This window comes from Psammomys obesus, unplaced genomic scaffold (genome assembly GCF_907164565.1).
Source record: "Psammomys obesus unplaced genomic scaffold, mPsaObe1.curated_primary_1811, whole genome shotgun sequence".
Classification (NCBI taxonomy): domain Eukaryota; kingdom Metazoa; phylum Chordata; class Mammalia; order Rodentia; family Muridae; genus Psammomys; species Psammomys obesus.
In genome coordinates, this window is record NW_026586173.1 from 445236 (window position 1) to 459382 (window position 14147).

Genomic DNA, 14147 nt, shown 5'->3' on the forward strand with positions numbered 1-14147 from the left:
TGATTACAGATATGATAATTAACTCACAAAGAATGAAAGTTAATGAATATGATAGTTTCTGCTCCTGTTTTAGATTTATGACTAAAGCAGTGTACAAGTAATTACATGTTTTTGGTTATGGTATATAAATAATTCTCACAAATGTTATTTGAAATGTTTTCCAAATTACATAAAACAAACCAACAACCTACTGATACATTGTTAACTATTACCCTCCTTTAGTATGCCTCAAAACCCCAGGAATAGCTGCTTTGAAACAGTCTGTGAGCACATGTATGGATACAATATGACAAAATCAATACTAACAAGGTAACAAGAAAGGGAAAGGATATGAGGAAGACAGGAACAGTGCCACAGGAAGATGACACCAACATATAGAAAAGTGGGTCAGAGAATCATGTCCAACAGCTTGCAGGGAACACTGCCAAGGCACAGGTGTTGTCCTATGCCACAGGTTAGAAGGAATAGACCCTGTGGCAGATGGAAACATCGGGAGTGAGGTCACCAGCATTGAAATCAGAGGCCTAAATTCCCTTGCTGAATAAGCAGTCTGGATTTCTTCGGAAGTCCTAAGGAGGGCCCACAAAATAGTTAACTGAACCCCCGTAAGCTGCCATTCTGCTTTCACTTCGGCCACTTGTGGATTCTGTGGACATTCAGTTCTCAGCTGGCCAGTGGGTCTTTTGGTGTGCAGCTGAGTTTTTAAATGGACATGGAAGGGCAACCTGAGCCATGATGACAGAATTCGTGAAGACACTAAGGAAGGAAGCCTGTCTTTCTCCTGAGTCTATGCTCTCAAGCAACTTATCCAGTATCTCTTCAACCCTCACTTCTAAGGACGAAGGAAGTCACACTGTGTGCAGAAAGCCAGGGTGTTTTACAAAGCAAATGGCTTAAAGGATAAACAGGAGCAGGTATTAGCAGGCAACTGGGTGATACTTACTATATTCCTTTCCACTAGAAAGCAATGGAAACAGAATGAGCAGAAATGTTAATGCAGATCTTTACAGAAAATCGAGTGACTTTCTCAGAGTGACTATGCAAGATTCAAACTCACCAAATGCCACAGGTCAAATAGGAAAGAAAGTTACTGAGGAGAGAGGAACACAGTCAGCCTCTGCAACCATAGCAGCAGCAGCTCCACCCCCGCCTATCACACTGAAACCTCACAGCCTGTTTCCTTATCTGGAAAGAAGACATGCTCTCCTCCTGGTAAGCTTGTTATAAGCAGCAAGCAAATAATTTTATATACGTATTTCAGCTTGGAGAATTCAAAGTAATCTTTACCTACAGTCTTTGATCACCCACCCATCTTGTAAAAGGTTCTTTGCAGCCCACGCCCGAGCTTCCTGAGCTACATCCTCCTTCGCCTTCATTCACTGGTTTCAGCTTCATATTTCTCTAGGTGCATCTTTTGCATTTCTTCCTCTTTAAAATCTTTTAGGTTTTTTTTTTTTTTTGAGTGGGTAGCATGAATGCATCTATCTGCTTCCTTACACTATCATCATCTCCAACAACAATGCCACACTAAATGAAATCTAATCTCTACACTGAATGCGATGTGTCACTTGTCCATCTGCTATAGAAGGTGTTTTTGCCTTTCCTGTTCCTTCATCTGGAAGCATCATTCTTGTCTTCTGGGGCTTAGGTCAAGTTGCCCAGCAGCCCTGTGAACACTATGTGACTCCTCTGTATCAAGCAGATGAACTGGGTATCTCTCCTCGGATCCCAGAACACCAGGAGTATAAACATAGGCAGAATGGACAAGCTGGCTGTCACTGGCATGGCTGTGCATATTATCTATTCTGTTGCTATGGGTTTAGCTCTCTTCTTTTTAGCAGTCAACTCACAGGTGTGTGTGTTCAGATGTCTGAATCATCCTCTATACTTTAAATCCTTGAGAGCAAGGACTATTTTATCCCTGCTGTGCTGGCAGTTACTGACTTCTACATGTTGAGTTAAGTGAATAGTCTAAGGATGTCTTCACGCTCACAGCACTGATATTCACATAGGTAGTGTGCTTAAAGTAACCAACAGCAGCTTTAAAGTGGGGGTCTTCAGCTAAGTAAGGTTCACAACACTGAAGAGGGCAGCTCAGAGAACTAGGATCAGTTTTTATATGAGATCAATTCACAGTGAACTATACAAATGTAAAAGGGAAGTATGGACACTCGTGGATCATAGTAGCAAGCTGTTAAGTGTTCCCTAGATGTCCTGACTTATCATAATTACCAAAAATGGCTTGATAACAGGGTGTGCCGCTGTGGCACAACACTTGCCTGGCATGCGCATGGCCCTGTGTTTAATCCCCCAGCATCACACACACACAACCACGTTAGGCTAGAGTTAATAAAATGTTAAATTTAAAATCACAAAGACATTTTACCGCCCATTTCAATTCCATAAGATTAATTAAGTATAGCAATAAAAGCAGTTGACACATAAATATGACACATAATCTTTTAGCAAAATAATCTATCACTGATACAGACATAAGACACACTTAGATAACTAATCACATGCACTCAAACACACGCAGAATCACTTTCAAAATTCAAAATATAAATTATTTTCTTGCCAAAGAGAAGGGAGAAAATCTTTGTGAATTATGAAGACTTAGCTGTAGAACGTTTTTATCATGTTGTGGCACTAGACTGCTAGTGTTTAATAGTTGAAATGGGATCTGAAAGAGCAATGCTTGGGCTAGAGACATGGTTTCATCTGCAGAAGCATTTGCTGGGCAAGTGTGGACCAGATTTGGGATCTCCAAAACTCACAGTCCAGCCAGGTAGTTATGGCAGACCCCAGAATCTCAGCTCTCAGCAAACAAGAGACAGGGTTTGCCTAGCAAGCCAGTTAGCTAGATTAACCAGAATCAACCCCAAGCAAGGGAGAAACTCTGCCTCAGAATATACAGTGGAGCGTGATCAGGGAAGACACCAGCATTAACTTCAGACCTACACTCATTCTCTCTCTCTCTCTCTCTCTCTCTCTCTCATGCACAAAATAGCTATGCAGTGTAGAACCTAAATGAACAATGTCCCATTCTATCCTATCCATGGAAAGTGAAACAGGACAGTGACATTTATAAACAAAGAAGATAAAGACTCTACCTCCACTATGCCTAGAGGAGTCTGTAAGCACAACTCCAAAATTGCTGTTGGAAGCCTCTGAAATAACAGGCCGCTTAGGGATGCTGCCCACAGGTGGAAAAGATGCCTGGGTGTTTTTTGATGATGCCATTTTTTCTGTAAAGTATTAAAACAAAGAACAATAAGCTTATATACATTAAAAAAAAAACAAAATAGAAAATACTATAGAACATAACTTGCTATGAAGATCTGTATTTCTGTGTTAAACACAATACCTCCCTCACATTTAGCTGATGCCAGGAACTAGGACAAATTCTTTGTCTTTCTCTAGTATTATTAAGAGAACTCTAAATGTGTCTTTCTCCACTGTGCTACTTTAATTGACATGTGGAAAAAAGCAACTGTGATGATTGGTTCTGATGTAAGCTTGCCACAAGTTAGAATCACTTGAGTATGGAACCTCATGTAAAGAACTGAAGACTCATGCCAAATCCTTCTGGTAGAAGGCCAGATTTGCTTGATTGGCTTCCCTTTTTCCCTAAGTGGATTCATCATGCTGCTGCTGTTGCTGCTGATTTCAGTGTTTAAAGTCTCTATGACTGACTGAGGGCCAGGAGCTCTTCATGAACCTTTCTGGCTGTCTCTATCTCTCTGTCTCTGTCTACAATGTCAATGTCTATGTACTTGTATTGGTTCTGTTCCTCTAGAGAACCTTCCATGTCTATGTCTGTCTATGTCTATGTCTATGTTTGTATTTATCTTCTTGTATGGGTTCTGTTCTATAGAGAACCTTGGCTAGTATAACAATATAAGCAGGAAAGCCATATGAGGACTTGAGCAAAGATTCTGATTAGCCCATTTTCCTTCTTGCTGAACATATTCATTCCAGAATAATATTCAATATTAAGGAGCTTCTGTTAAGGTTGTTTCACAGAAAAATGCCATACTAATTTTAATGTTTCAGCACACAAAAACGAAATTTTTGTTGTTGTTGTTTTCTAGTTTTTAAAGTAAAAGTAAAACACCTATTCAGTGGTTACAGGTCAAACTATAAATAATTAGGGCCTAATGGTGAAAACTTAACTGAAGATTCATGCAAAATGGAAAGTACTCATTTCTGCTGGACAGTGAACAAACGCAAGTCTTTTCCCAAAGCCACAGAATGCATCCTTCTTAATCCTCAGAGGCCATTTCTCTTCCAGCACTGGGGTAGAACATGCTTCTTTAGGGTTCCCCTCTCTGCCCAGAAGGATTTCCCTTCATCTGGGCCACTCCAGCATAGCCTCTTCTACCTGGACTCCCCTCACAAGCTGCTTATCAGGAAGGTCCTTCTGGAACTGTCATGGTACTGCTCATGTTTTTCTGTCTTTTCCCCACCCTACCTTCATCCATTATGCCTGACTCCGTAACTCCAGCAGCAATGTTCCAGATCCTCCTCGCTCAATGCGCATCACAAGTAAAGACTTGGCAAGTTGCACAGAGTTTTGTGTGACTGAGCCACACCGTCACACACAAACCCAGACATCTACCCACTTTGCTTCATCACTTTGGCCATTTGGTGATCCTGGTGTGCACACTGAGCACACCACTCTTTGCTCCTTGGTACATGCCAGTGTGTCTGCCAGGAACCTCCTCTCCCTGATGTGCAAAGGCTTTCCACTTCCCCTCCTTTAAACATCTTGATGCTAATACTGCATACATCCCTAGCTACTTATAATAACTCCAACTCAGACCCTTCCCAAGTCCATCCCTGAAGTTATTTCTTTGTTCACTCCACCCCCCAATGTGCTTAGAACTTAGAGATATGCTCCTCCCACCTGAACATGAGGATTAGCTTTGTCTATTTTCAATATTGCACAATGCACTTTCAGCATTTGATAAATACGGAACTGAACTGAATGTTGTCTAGAGTTGTTATTTGAGTGTGCATTTATCTTCCTCATCAGAGCATAAGCTCCACTAAGCTGGATCTCAACCTGAATATCTCTGATTTACCTGCCTCACTCATCCTAATGCTGCTCATCATGAACTTGCAAAACTATATATGAAATATTATAATCCAATAAAATAACATAACCACCTAAATATAAACTCCCAAAAGGTACTACAGTGTGTGTGTATAATGGATTTATATCTTATGATTTCCACTATCCAAGAGGATTTTTTTTACTAATAAATTGGCATTAAGTAGCCAGTTCTCTTTGATGGAAGACAACACTCACCTTTGCTGGTCCGAAAGGTAAGCATGGCAGGCTGTCCTTCACCAACTGCACTTCTAGCCACCATTAAAACTTCATATAGACTTGATGGCTCCAGCTCAGTCAGATGCAGCTCATTTTCACTCCCTGGGACACGAACCGTGTGCCAGCTGCCCACTGCACCAGTACCATCATCTAGCTGCTCAAGAGAAAGCCAGAATAATGAGAGATGAAGGACAGGAAATTACACAAAAACTAGCATTCATCTAATTCCAAAGAAGGCTGCAGGTTATTGTGAGCAAGAGCTACAGTGCCTTTCGGCTTATGAAATGTATTCATCTTGTTAAGATTAATTAATTTTTGCTTTAATACAAGCTTGCAGAGGAAAAATATCACCCAAAGAAACAACACATACAGGCTCATGCATGACCAAAATAAATAACCAAACCGTTTAAGATACTAGCATCAGTATGAGGCCAGCCTACAATGCAATGGTCATAAATGATACCAGAGGACTTTGCCCCAACAGGCAATCTTTATTTGATGAGTATTCTATAACCTTAGCAAAGGACAAAATTACAGTTTTCAAAGTTGATGCCCAGTGGTTTAAAACAAGAGATTTGATAGAAAATGGTGACAGGGACTAGAGGCAGCGTTCAGTGGTAATCACTAGCCTAGCTTGAAGCCTTGAGTTGCATACCCTAGCACCAGGTGGAAAGGAAGAAAGAAGAGAGAGAGAGAGAGAGAGAGAGAGAGAGAGAGAGAGAGAGAGGAAAGTAAGTAGGGAGGGAAAATGTTACGCTACTTTGGATTCAAACTTCAATTTGGGGAAAAAATAGTTATATATTATTCTTACTAGTTTCCCAAGATCTGTCAATCCAGCATGACTAGTGAGGATTCCTCTGACAAACATATTCTGGAACACTCGCTTTCTACCCTCCCATAAATGTAAAACATAAGCAAATGTCTCACACATATACAGGGTTAAGGAATGAGAAGATGAAAATGAATGAGCAGGCATTACCTTTCGATACTTCACAAAATAGGCATTGATGGGCAGCCCGCCATCCCTCCCTGCCCTCCACACCAGGTTGTACGTGTCTGGCATGTGGGTCTGTGGGGGGCTCAGGATGTTAGGAGCATCGGGGACGGAGGCATTGTTCTCTGCTGGCAATGCCATTCCACTGGAATGCACCTTCACTGGAAACAAGTTCAGCAAGCTGGACTCAGAACCATCTCTTGGGTCTCGTTCATCATTCTGAGCAGCTTCAGAAGGTGTGACTGACTCTGCTCTCGTATTTGTTTCAAAAGGAACTGCAGAGAGGGAGAGAGGAATAAGGGGAGACTGGTTGAAGAAGTTTACTTTTCCAGCATCTTCCACCCAGTTAATATCAGTGCCCACACTGACATTATTACCACAACTTGAATCCAAGACATTAAAATAAGTGACATTTCACTGTTTTGTTCAGAGTGACATATAATTTCTGTTGTCTGTCTGCTCATTGGAAAACAAAGAGACAGTTTAGAAAACCAATAGCATGACACAACAGTTGACCAGTGAAAAAGACATTTTTTTTCTTAGCTCTATATTAATATTCAGGGTTTTTTTTGTTTTTGTTTTTGTTTTTGTTTTTTTTTGAGTAACTAACTCAATTTAAAAAGCCTTGGTGAGTTTAACACAATGGATAACGTATTCTACTGTGAACAAAGTGATAGAAGAAAAACATGGGCGATAGTGAGATGGCTCAGTGGACCAAACACCTGCTGCCAAGCCTGACAACCTGGAACCACACAGCAGGCTCGAACCAACTGCGACAAGTTGCCCTCTGACCTCCACACGCATACCATGTTATTCACACCCCTCCCCACATGCACAGCAAACATTTTTTGTTTGGTTTGGTTTTGGTTTTAATGGCCAGCATTGTTCTCTCACCCTCTGGAAAACTGGTTTCCAAAGTTACTACCAGAATTCCCGTTTATGCAGTGCCCTCCAGCCCTGAGTCTCAGCCTAAGCCTCAGGAAGCCCTGTTTCTTCTGCCTGCACTTTTGCTCTTATGCTTTGGCTGCTCCACAGTCATGTACCAGCTGGTCTTGTGTACAGATTTTCTAGACAGACTTGAAGATGAGGTTCCACTTCCACAAAAGTCCACATGAGAATGAAGCTACGTTGGCTGTGTGCTTTGATTATAGCCAAGTTACAAATTACTGACCCCAAAACAAGAAAGGCAAAGGAAAGAACAGCCCAGATGGATGTAGAACAGAAAAGAGTGGAATGAAATAGCCAAGGGGCTGTGTGTGTCATTACAGTAGGTACTTATCAACAGGTATTCCACCTGTCATGGGTCATCTTGATGGGATTTCTAATCTCCACAGAAGCAAACCTCTAGACATGTTCCGGAGGCACTGGATTTCTAGACTGGATTAATTGAAGTGAGAAGATCCATCCCCAAAACAGGTAGCACCATTCTCTGGGCTGGACCCTGGGCTGAGAAGAAAACGGGAATGCCAGCTGGACACCAGCTCCTCTCCCACTCTGCTTCTTGACTGCAGGCATAATGTGACCAGATAAAATCCTAGCATATAGGGACTGAGGTAGGCACAGAACTGCTATGGTAGCTGCTGGGAGAGGAAGACTCAGTTTTCTTTAATGATGTGGCCTCTGGTAGGTTAACCATGCACCATGGCAGCCCCACTCCCAAAACCAGCTGCTCAACACAAAGTGGACTTGTTAGGAAAAATAATCTCAAAGTTGGGTGGGATGGGATGGTAAGGTAGAGAGGGTCATTATGGGATGAGCTAGAGAAGAAAAGGCAAATATGTTAAAAATAAATGGTATAAAACTCTCAAGGAATTAAACTATCGTTTAAAAGATGCCACTCTATAATGAATAGAACTAGAAAAGGTCATCCTGAGTGAGATAACCCAGAAGCAGAAAGACACACATGGTATATACTCACTTATAAATGGATATTAGACATATAATATAGGATAAGCATACTAAAATCTCCTAAAGAAGCTAAAACACAAGGAGGACCCTAAGAAGATGCTTAATCCTCATTCAGAAGGGCAAACAGGATGGACATCGGAAGTGGGAGAAGACAGGAAACAGGACAGAATCCTACCACAGAGGGTCTCAAAGGGTATAGCAGGATATCGAAGCAATATATCCAAACTATTGAGAATTTTTTTTTTTTTTTTGCCAAGAAAGATACATGTTATCTAACATGAATCATCTCATTTAATTCTTGGGTGGAGAGGAGTACTTCCTCCTGCTTTACAGGTGAAATGGAGTTCCAAAACTCTAAGATGACAGCTTATAGAAGAATGTTGGTAGGAAGCTGTGAGAAGAACAGGAAAATGTGAGAGATCTGTAGAGACAAAACAAGCTGTCAATGTAATAAAACCTTAGGATTGACAGCTTGGTTTCCCTCCGGTGCTATTAACACTGGTCCCCTATTATTCACTCCTTTATAAAGGGAAACATTTACCTGTACAATGAAGTCTGACTCCCGCTAAAAGGTGTGATTTTAGAACCACATATAAATAAAAAACCAACAAGACCCAGACTAAAGTGTAAGGTCAGATTCCTGTTAGTTTAAGAAGAAAAATGTCCTAGAATCATCCTTCGTCAAAGAAAATAAGAAGCTAGTGTGAAGCAGTGCAGAAGAAAACTAAGGTCACTGAGACAACTTCAAAATATTGCTCCTGGAAGGAGCATGTTTACCTAGTGAGTCAGGGCCGAGTGGACATTCAGGGAGGATGTTGTGCTTGCTCCTACTGAAAAATGAGCTCCAACTAAAGGGGATTAGCTGTGGCTTGGGTGGTAGGGAAAGACTCTTGTTTCATTAGTAGTTTCCTGGATCCTCCGGACAGTTGACCACTGGGAAGTGGTGGTATCTGGCCACAAAAGGGTTTCCATACTACGCACCTCAGTTTATACAGCAGTGTCAGGAAAATGCTATTCTGCAGCCTGCCCACTGAAAGAGCATCACAATTCTGTTTCTGTTACTTCAGGTGCCGTGCAGCCTGCCACAACTTTTAAAATTGGGGGGGGGGGGATTAAGTAATCCCTACTGTTGCAAATAATACACTTTCAGTCATTAAAAGATTACATTAGATACTGTTTAAAGATCTTGGCCCAATAAGCTCATCATAAATTAAAATATTAAGTGGAAAAAGTACATTTAATATTCCCGACCCATCAGACACCATCACTTGGCAACAGCACAGGTCTATGTCCCTCTCTCCTGGAATGGCTGACAGGGAGGAACAGCTCACTGCTACTGCCCAGGGTCAGAGCACCACAGCTCTTCTCCCAGGAGAAGGCATTGTTTCTACTGAATGTGTATCACTTTCATACCACTGTTTTAAATTGAAAAATTTTAAGTGAAATCTTCTTAAATTGAGGACTGCCTAGATTTTCGCAAGTGCTCAGAGATATTATCTCTATTTCCTTTTATCCTTAACAAAACTCTGTATTTCTGTATTTTAAAAATAGTGTTTATTCTTTGTAAATTTCACACATTTATACATTGTGTTTTGATCACATCAATCCATCACTACCTCCCTCCAATTCTGCCTAGTGGCCCCACCCCAATCTCTCTCCAAACTTCATGTCCTACTTTTACTTTTAAAGAAAATACGTGCTTTGGATTGGTTCTTTGAAACAGGTTCTTAATCCACATTCTGAGCTAGCTTTGACCTCTTAGCTATACTCCTTCCTCAGTCTCCCAACTGTTGATTACAAGCATGAACCCCCCTCCTTCAGATTGAAAGTGCACTGCTTCTGAATTAGAAAAAAAATGCAGCAATGTTAATGAATTTAATGAGTCTGAGCAGAAACCAGTGAAATGTGAAGCACAAGCTGTCACATCCACTCCACATTTCAGGGAACTAGGCTGGCCCCATTAGTACCCACCCTGTAATACTGTACGTCAAAGACCTCAAAAACACGAGGTCTCTGGAAAGAAGGGAGAGGGAGATGTCACCTCACTTTCAGATTTGGCTTACCCTCTCCATAATAAAAAGTCACTGACAGATAATGCTGGAGTTCAGTGAGGCTCAGGTCTCTATAAATAGAAGTGCACTACTATGTACTGTTTGAGCTTTACTAAACTCATCCGGGTCTTAATTCTTCTGGGACATAGAAAAAAAGCCCAGGTGGGTAGGAAGTAAATGACAAGGTTACTGCTCATTAAAATGGCATTTACCGGACAGGATTAAAGATCTAATCTAAGCAAGCAGGACTATAAAATTTAAGTGTCTCGGATATCTCTTACTTAAAATGTGAGAGAAAAAGTGTTAGCATTTAAATATGATGCATACAACAGATATTATATGAAAGAGTTTATTGGAAGGAGATGGAGAGAGTGAGGGAAAGAGAAAGAGAGAGAGAGAGAGAGAAAGACATGGTGGGAGGAGGTGGCCCAACATAGAGAGGGGAGAGAGCAAGAGAGAGAGGTAAGAGGCAGGGGTCCTTTTATCCCGCCCTGTGGGTGGTGACCAATGATGGCATCACGGTATCCAAGCAACCTGGGAGTGGGCTGCTACATCAAGACTTATGAACTAACAAAAAGTATCTTGTTCCGTCAGCTACAACCATAACATCTATATCTCCTTGTGCTGCTGTGCACAACAATCACACCTGCTAAGTTCTACCCGGCAGCTCGTGCAGACCTGCTAGCAGCTAATAGCTCTAATCTGTGCCACTCTTATTTTCCCCAGTGGGACACGTATATGCAGATCCACACCTATGTGCACACGCATACTCACATATCTAAATTTATATAATACTCAACTGCTTCTGAGGCTATTAAAGTCAGTAACTACCTCTTCCTGCCACAAACATCACCACGACGAATAACTAGAATTTACCAGGAATTAGACAGCAATAATCATAACCTAATACATTATATTTATAGAATGTTTTCTATTACCAGACAGCACTGTTACAGTTTTCCTGTCCTGACCTCTTAGACTTGCACATGAATCCTATGAACAGGACATTAGTGACACAAATCAGGAGCAAGCAGAGCTCAGCAACTGGCCTCTGGTTGCAATATTGAGCATTATTTGAGCACAGCCTATAGACTTCATTGCCACACAGTGTACCACCTCTAAAATGCACTAGACAGCACGTGTAAGAGTGCAGGTCCCTAGCTTTTCCACACTTCTCTTCTGGCCTCCAGATCTAGACTCCCTTTTTACAACAGAAAACAAACAGCTATGCTAACAGCCAAACTCTAGCACCAGCATTTTTCTGCCAAGACCACCCAAGGCTCCTCCTCCGCTTTTAGAACATCTATAGAGGACAGGACAGAAAAGAACACCCAAGCTAGCCTGGGAAATAATTAAAGCAGGGAACTAAGGAGCCCCAGAGCCACTATGTGCAGAGAAGAGTGCCAACTCCAGGATAGACACTGACCTTGAACCCAAAGGTCTATGACCAGAAGAGACACCAATCAAAGGATTTGGGCAGAAAAAAAGGTCACATGAAGCCCTTTAAGGAGTGACTAGGGCAAGAACCTCATGTCCCCATACTAAAGCAGTACTGCATGCCCTGTGTTTCAGAAGACAAATACAACAACAATCTGCTCAGCTCACTGACAACCGACTGATAATCAACTACCTTAACAGCCACTCCACAATCTACACACATCAGGAAATGCTGCTCTACATGCACACTGGTGCAAGGTCAGAACTGGAGACTCCAAAAATCGTATGAAACTGTGAAGTCATAGCCATGTCAAATCAATGGAATATAATACTATTAAATATCCCCTTAGAAAAATAACATATAGCCACATAGGGGTATTTGATAGAACCCTAGGTCTACCTTCTCCAAACAAGCCAAGCCTTCAGACTTTGAATCTTACTCTTCAAGCTCTCCTCCTGTGAAATAACCTCTTCAGTGCCTTCAAAACCCAAAGCCATTAATCATGAAGACAGATTATATTTTGAGCTCGTTCCCAAGTAAGAGTTAAATAAGAAATGGAGACCAAAGCCCACGTGGTTCCTGTCCAACAAAATACCTCCAAACACAGCCCTGCATTTCATTGCAACTGGGGAAACAAATCATCTTTTCCCCTACAAGAAAAAGGTGCTGCTCTACTGAGAAGAAAATTGCCGAAAGCAACTCACCAACTGTGAGGAGCACTTCTGACTGTGAGGTGCCATGTTTGTTTGTAGCTTCACAGGTGTATTTCCCAGCATGCTCCCGAGTAACTGACTGGATAGACAGAGAGCTTGAGCCAGCTCGGGACATGATGAGGTAGACAGGCTCCAGGTCCAGGTCCCCAGGTCGGAACAGGTGGGACTTTCGGGACTTGGACCTAAGGACCTGAGATGGATGGCTGGTTATCAATCCATGGCGGCCGTACCAATTAATGACGGGGACAGGCACTCCCGTGGCATTACAAGACAAAGTCACAAAGTCTCCATCCATCACCTCTACATTTGCTGGTGTGGTGACTATAACAGGCTTCTGTCCACTGTCTATTGGAAACATAATGCACATAGTCAAAACTAGGAACATGATAGCATCTGCCCTGCAGAGTAATTTCATCCTAGCACAGAAATGATACTGCAAAGATATCCCTTTTCTGATTAGCTCTCTTCTCAACTTTCACCCTGTAAATCTGACAACAAAAAGTGGAATGTTTCTGGGGCTGTAGAGGCACTTGCCACCAAGCCTGACAACATGGGTTCAATCCCTGCAACCCACATGGTTGGAAGAAAAATAACTTCCACAAGTTGTCCTCTTAACTTCCACACATGTAAACACACACACACACACACACACACACACACACACACACACACACACGTCAACATAATTGTGAGAAGCAGAGGAAGCCCTGAGTAAATGTGTAAGGGAAGGATGAAGTTCTGAGTGAATATTTGCAATTGACAAGAACCTCAATGCCTGACACCCACAGGAATTGGCAATGCCTTCCCCAGTTGAGAGTCAGGTTCAGGGAACTGGCAAAGCCTTGCTCTGGTCCCTGTGCGAATGTTGACAGTGTGTGCAAAAAACAAATGACTGCAGCTTTGTCCTCCTGAATGACTGCAACCTGAGACTGTGCCCCTAGAAATCCTCCTACTAGGGCTAGCTAACCTCTGCTCCTGTGCTGTCCATAATAAAAGCACTGAGTTTCCAGGTTATTGCCTTTTAGGTGTCCTCCATTAGAGTGGGCAGAACCCACCCAGTGCCAGCTTTTCTGTGCCCTTTACTCCCTCATTACCCTCTCAGGCTTCCAGTTCCAAGCCATGTAAAATGCTGTGTGCAATTTTTTTGCACATGGGGATGTAGCCCTGGCTGTCCTAGAACTTGCTCTGTAGACCAGACTGGCCTTAAACTCAGGGGTCCATCTCTCTACCTCCCAAGAGCTGGAATTAAAGGGGTGTGCTACCACACGTGGCTTACAGTGTGTAATTCTTAAAAAGGAGAATTTTCCACAGTTGTAGGTTCCTCTAATTTCCTACCTAGACTTCTTATCCTCCTGAAAGGAATGTATAAAACAAATCTACTGAGATTCCAACAGGTGAAGGAGAACCTCAGACCGTAACATAAATAAGGCAAAGTATAAAACTAGATAATATTCCTTCAAGAAAATGTTCAGTTCTGGTGAAATCTAATTAGAGAAAGCCAGAGAGAGAGAGAGAGAGAGAGAGAGAGAGAGATCTATTTTAAGTGAAAGCTGACATATTATTTCTTACCATGGACATGAACACCATTTTTGTTTCTAAATCAAAATGACACTAAGTCTTACCTTCAGTTACTGGTATTTTCTGAAGGAATTTTTAAGTGAGGCCACAGTAAAATATTGAGCAGCATAGAAGACTTTTTTTTTTTTTT

General features: G+C 41.9%; 1 protein-coding gene across 1 annotated transcript in view; it reads right to left on the reverse strand.

Moving 5' to 3' along the window:
• The window catches only part of Cdon (cell adhesion associated, oncogene regulated), a 43135-nt gene extending 30370 nt beyond the window's left edge, over positions 1 to 12765 (reverse strand). Inside the window, exons 1-4 of the mRNA XM_055601406.1 lie at positions 12431 to 12765; positions 6315 to 6604; positions 5315 to 5489; positions 3114 to 3248 (exon numbers count right to left, since the gene is read on the reverse strand). Coding sequence (XP_055457381.1) covers positions 3114 to 3248; positions 5315 to 5489; positions 6315 to 6604; positions 12431 to 12734 — 904 coding nt within the window. The 5' untranslated portion in view covers positions 12735 to 12765. The remainder of the gene's footprint in view (positions 1 to 3113; positions 3249 to 5314; positions 5490 to 6314; positions 6605 to 12430) is intronic.
• Positions 12766 to 14147: the final 1382 nt, after the last annotated feature.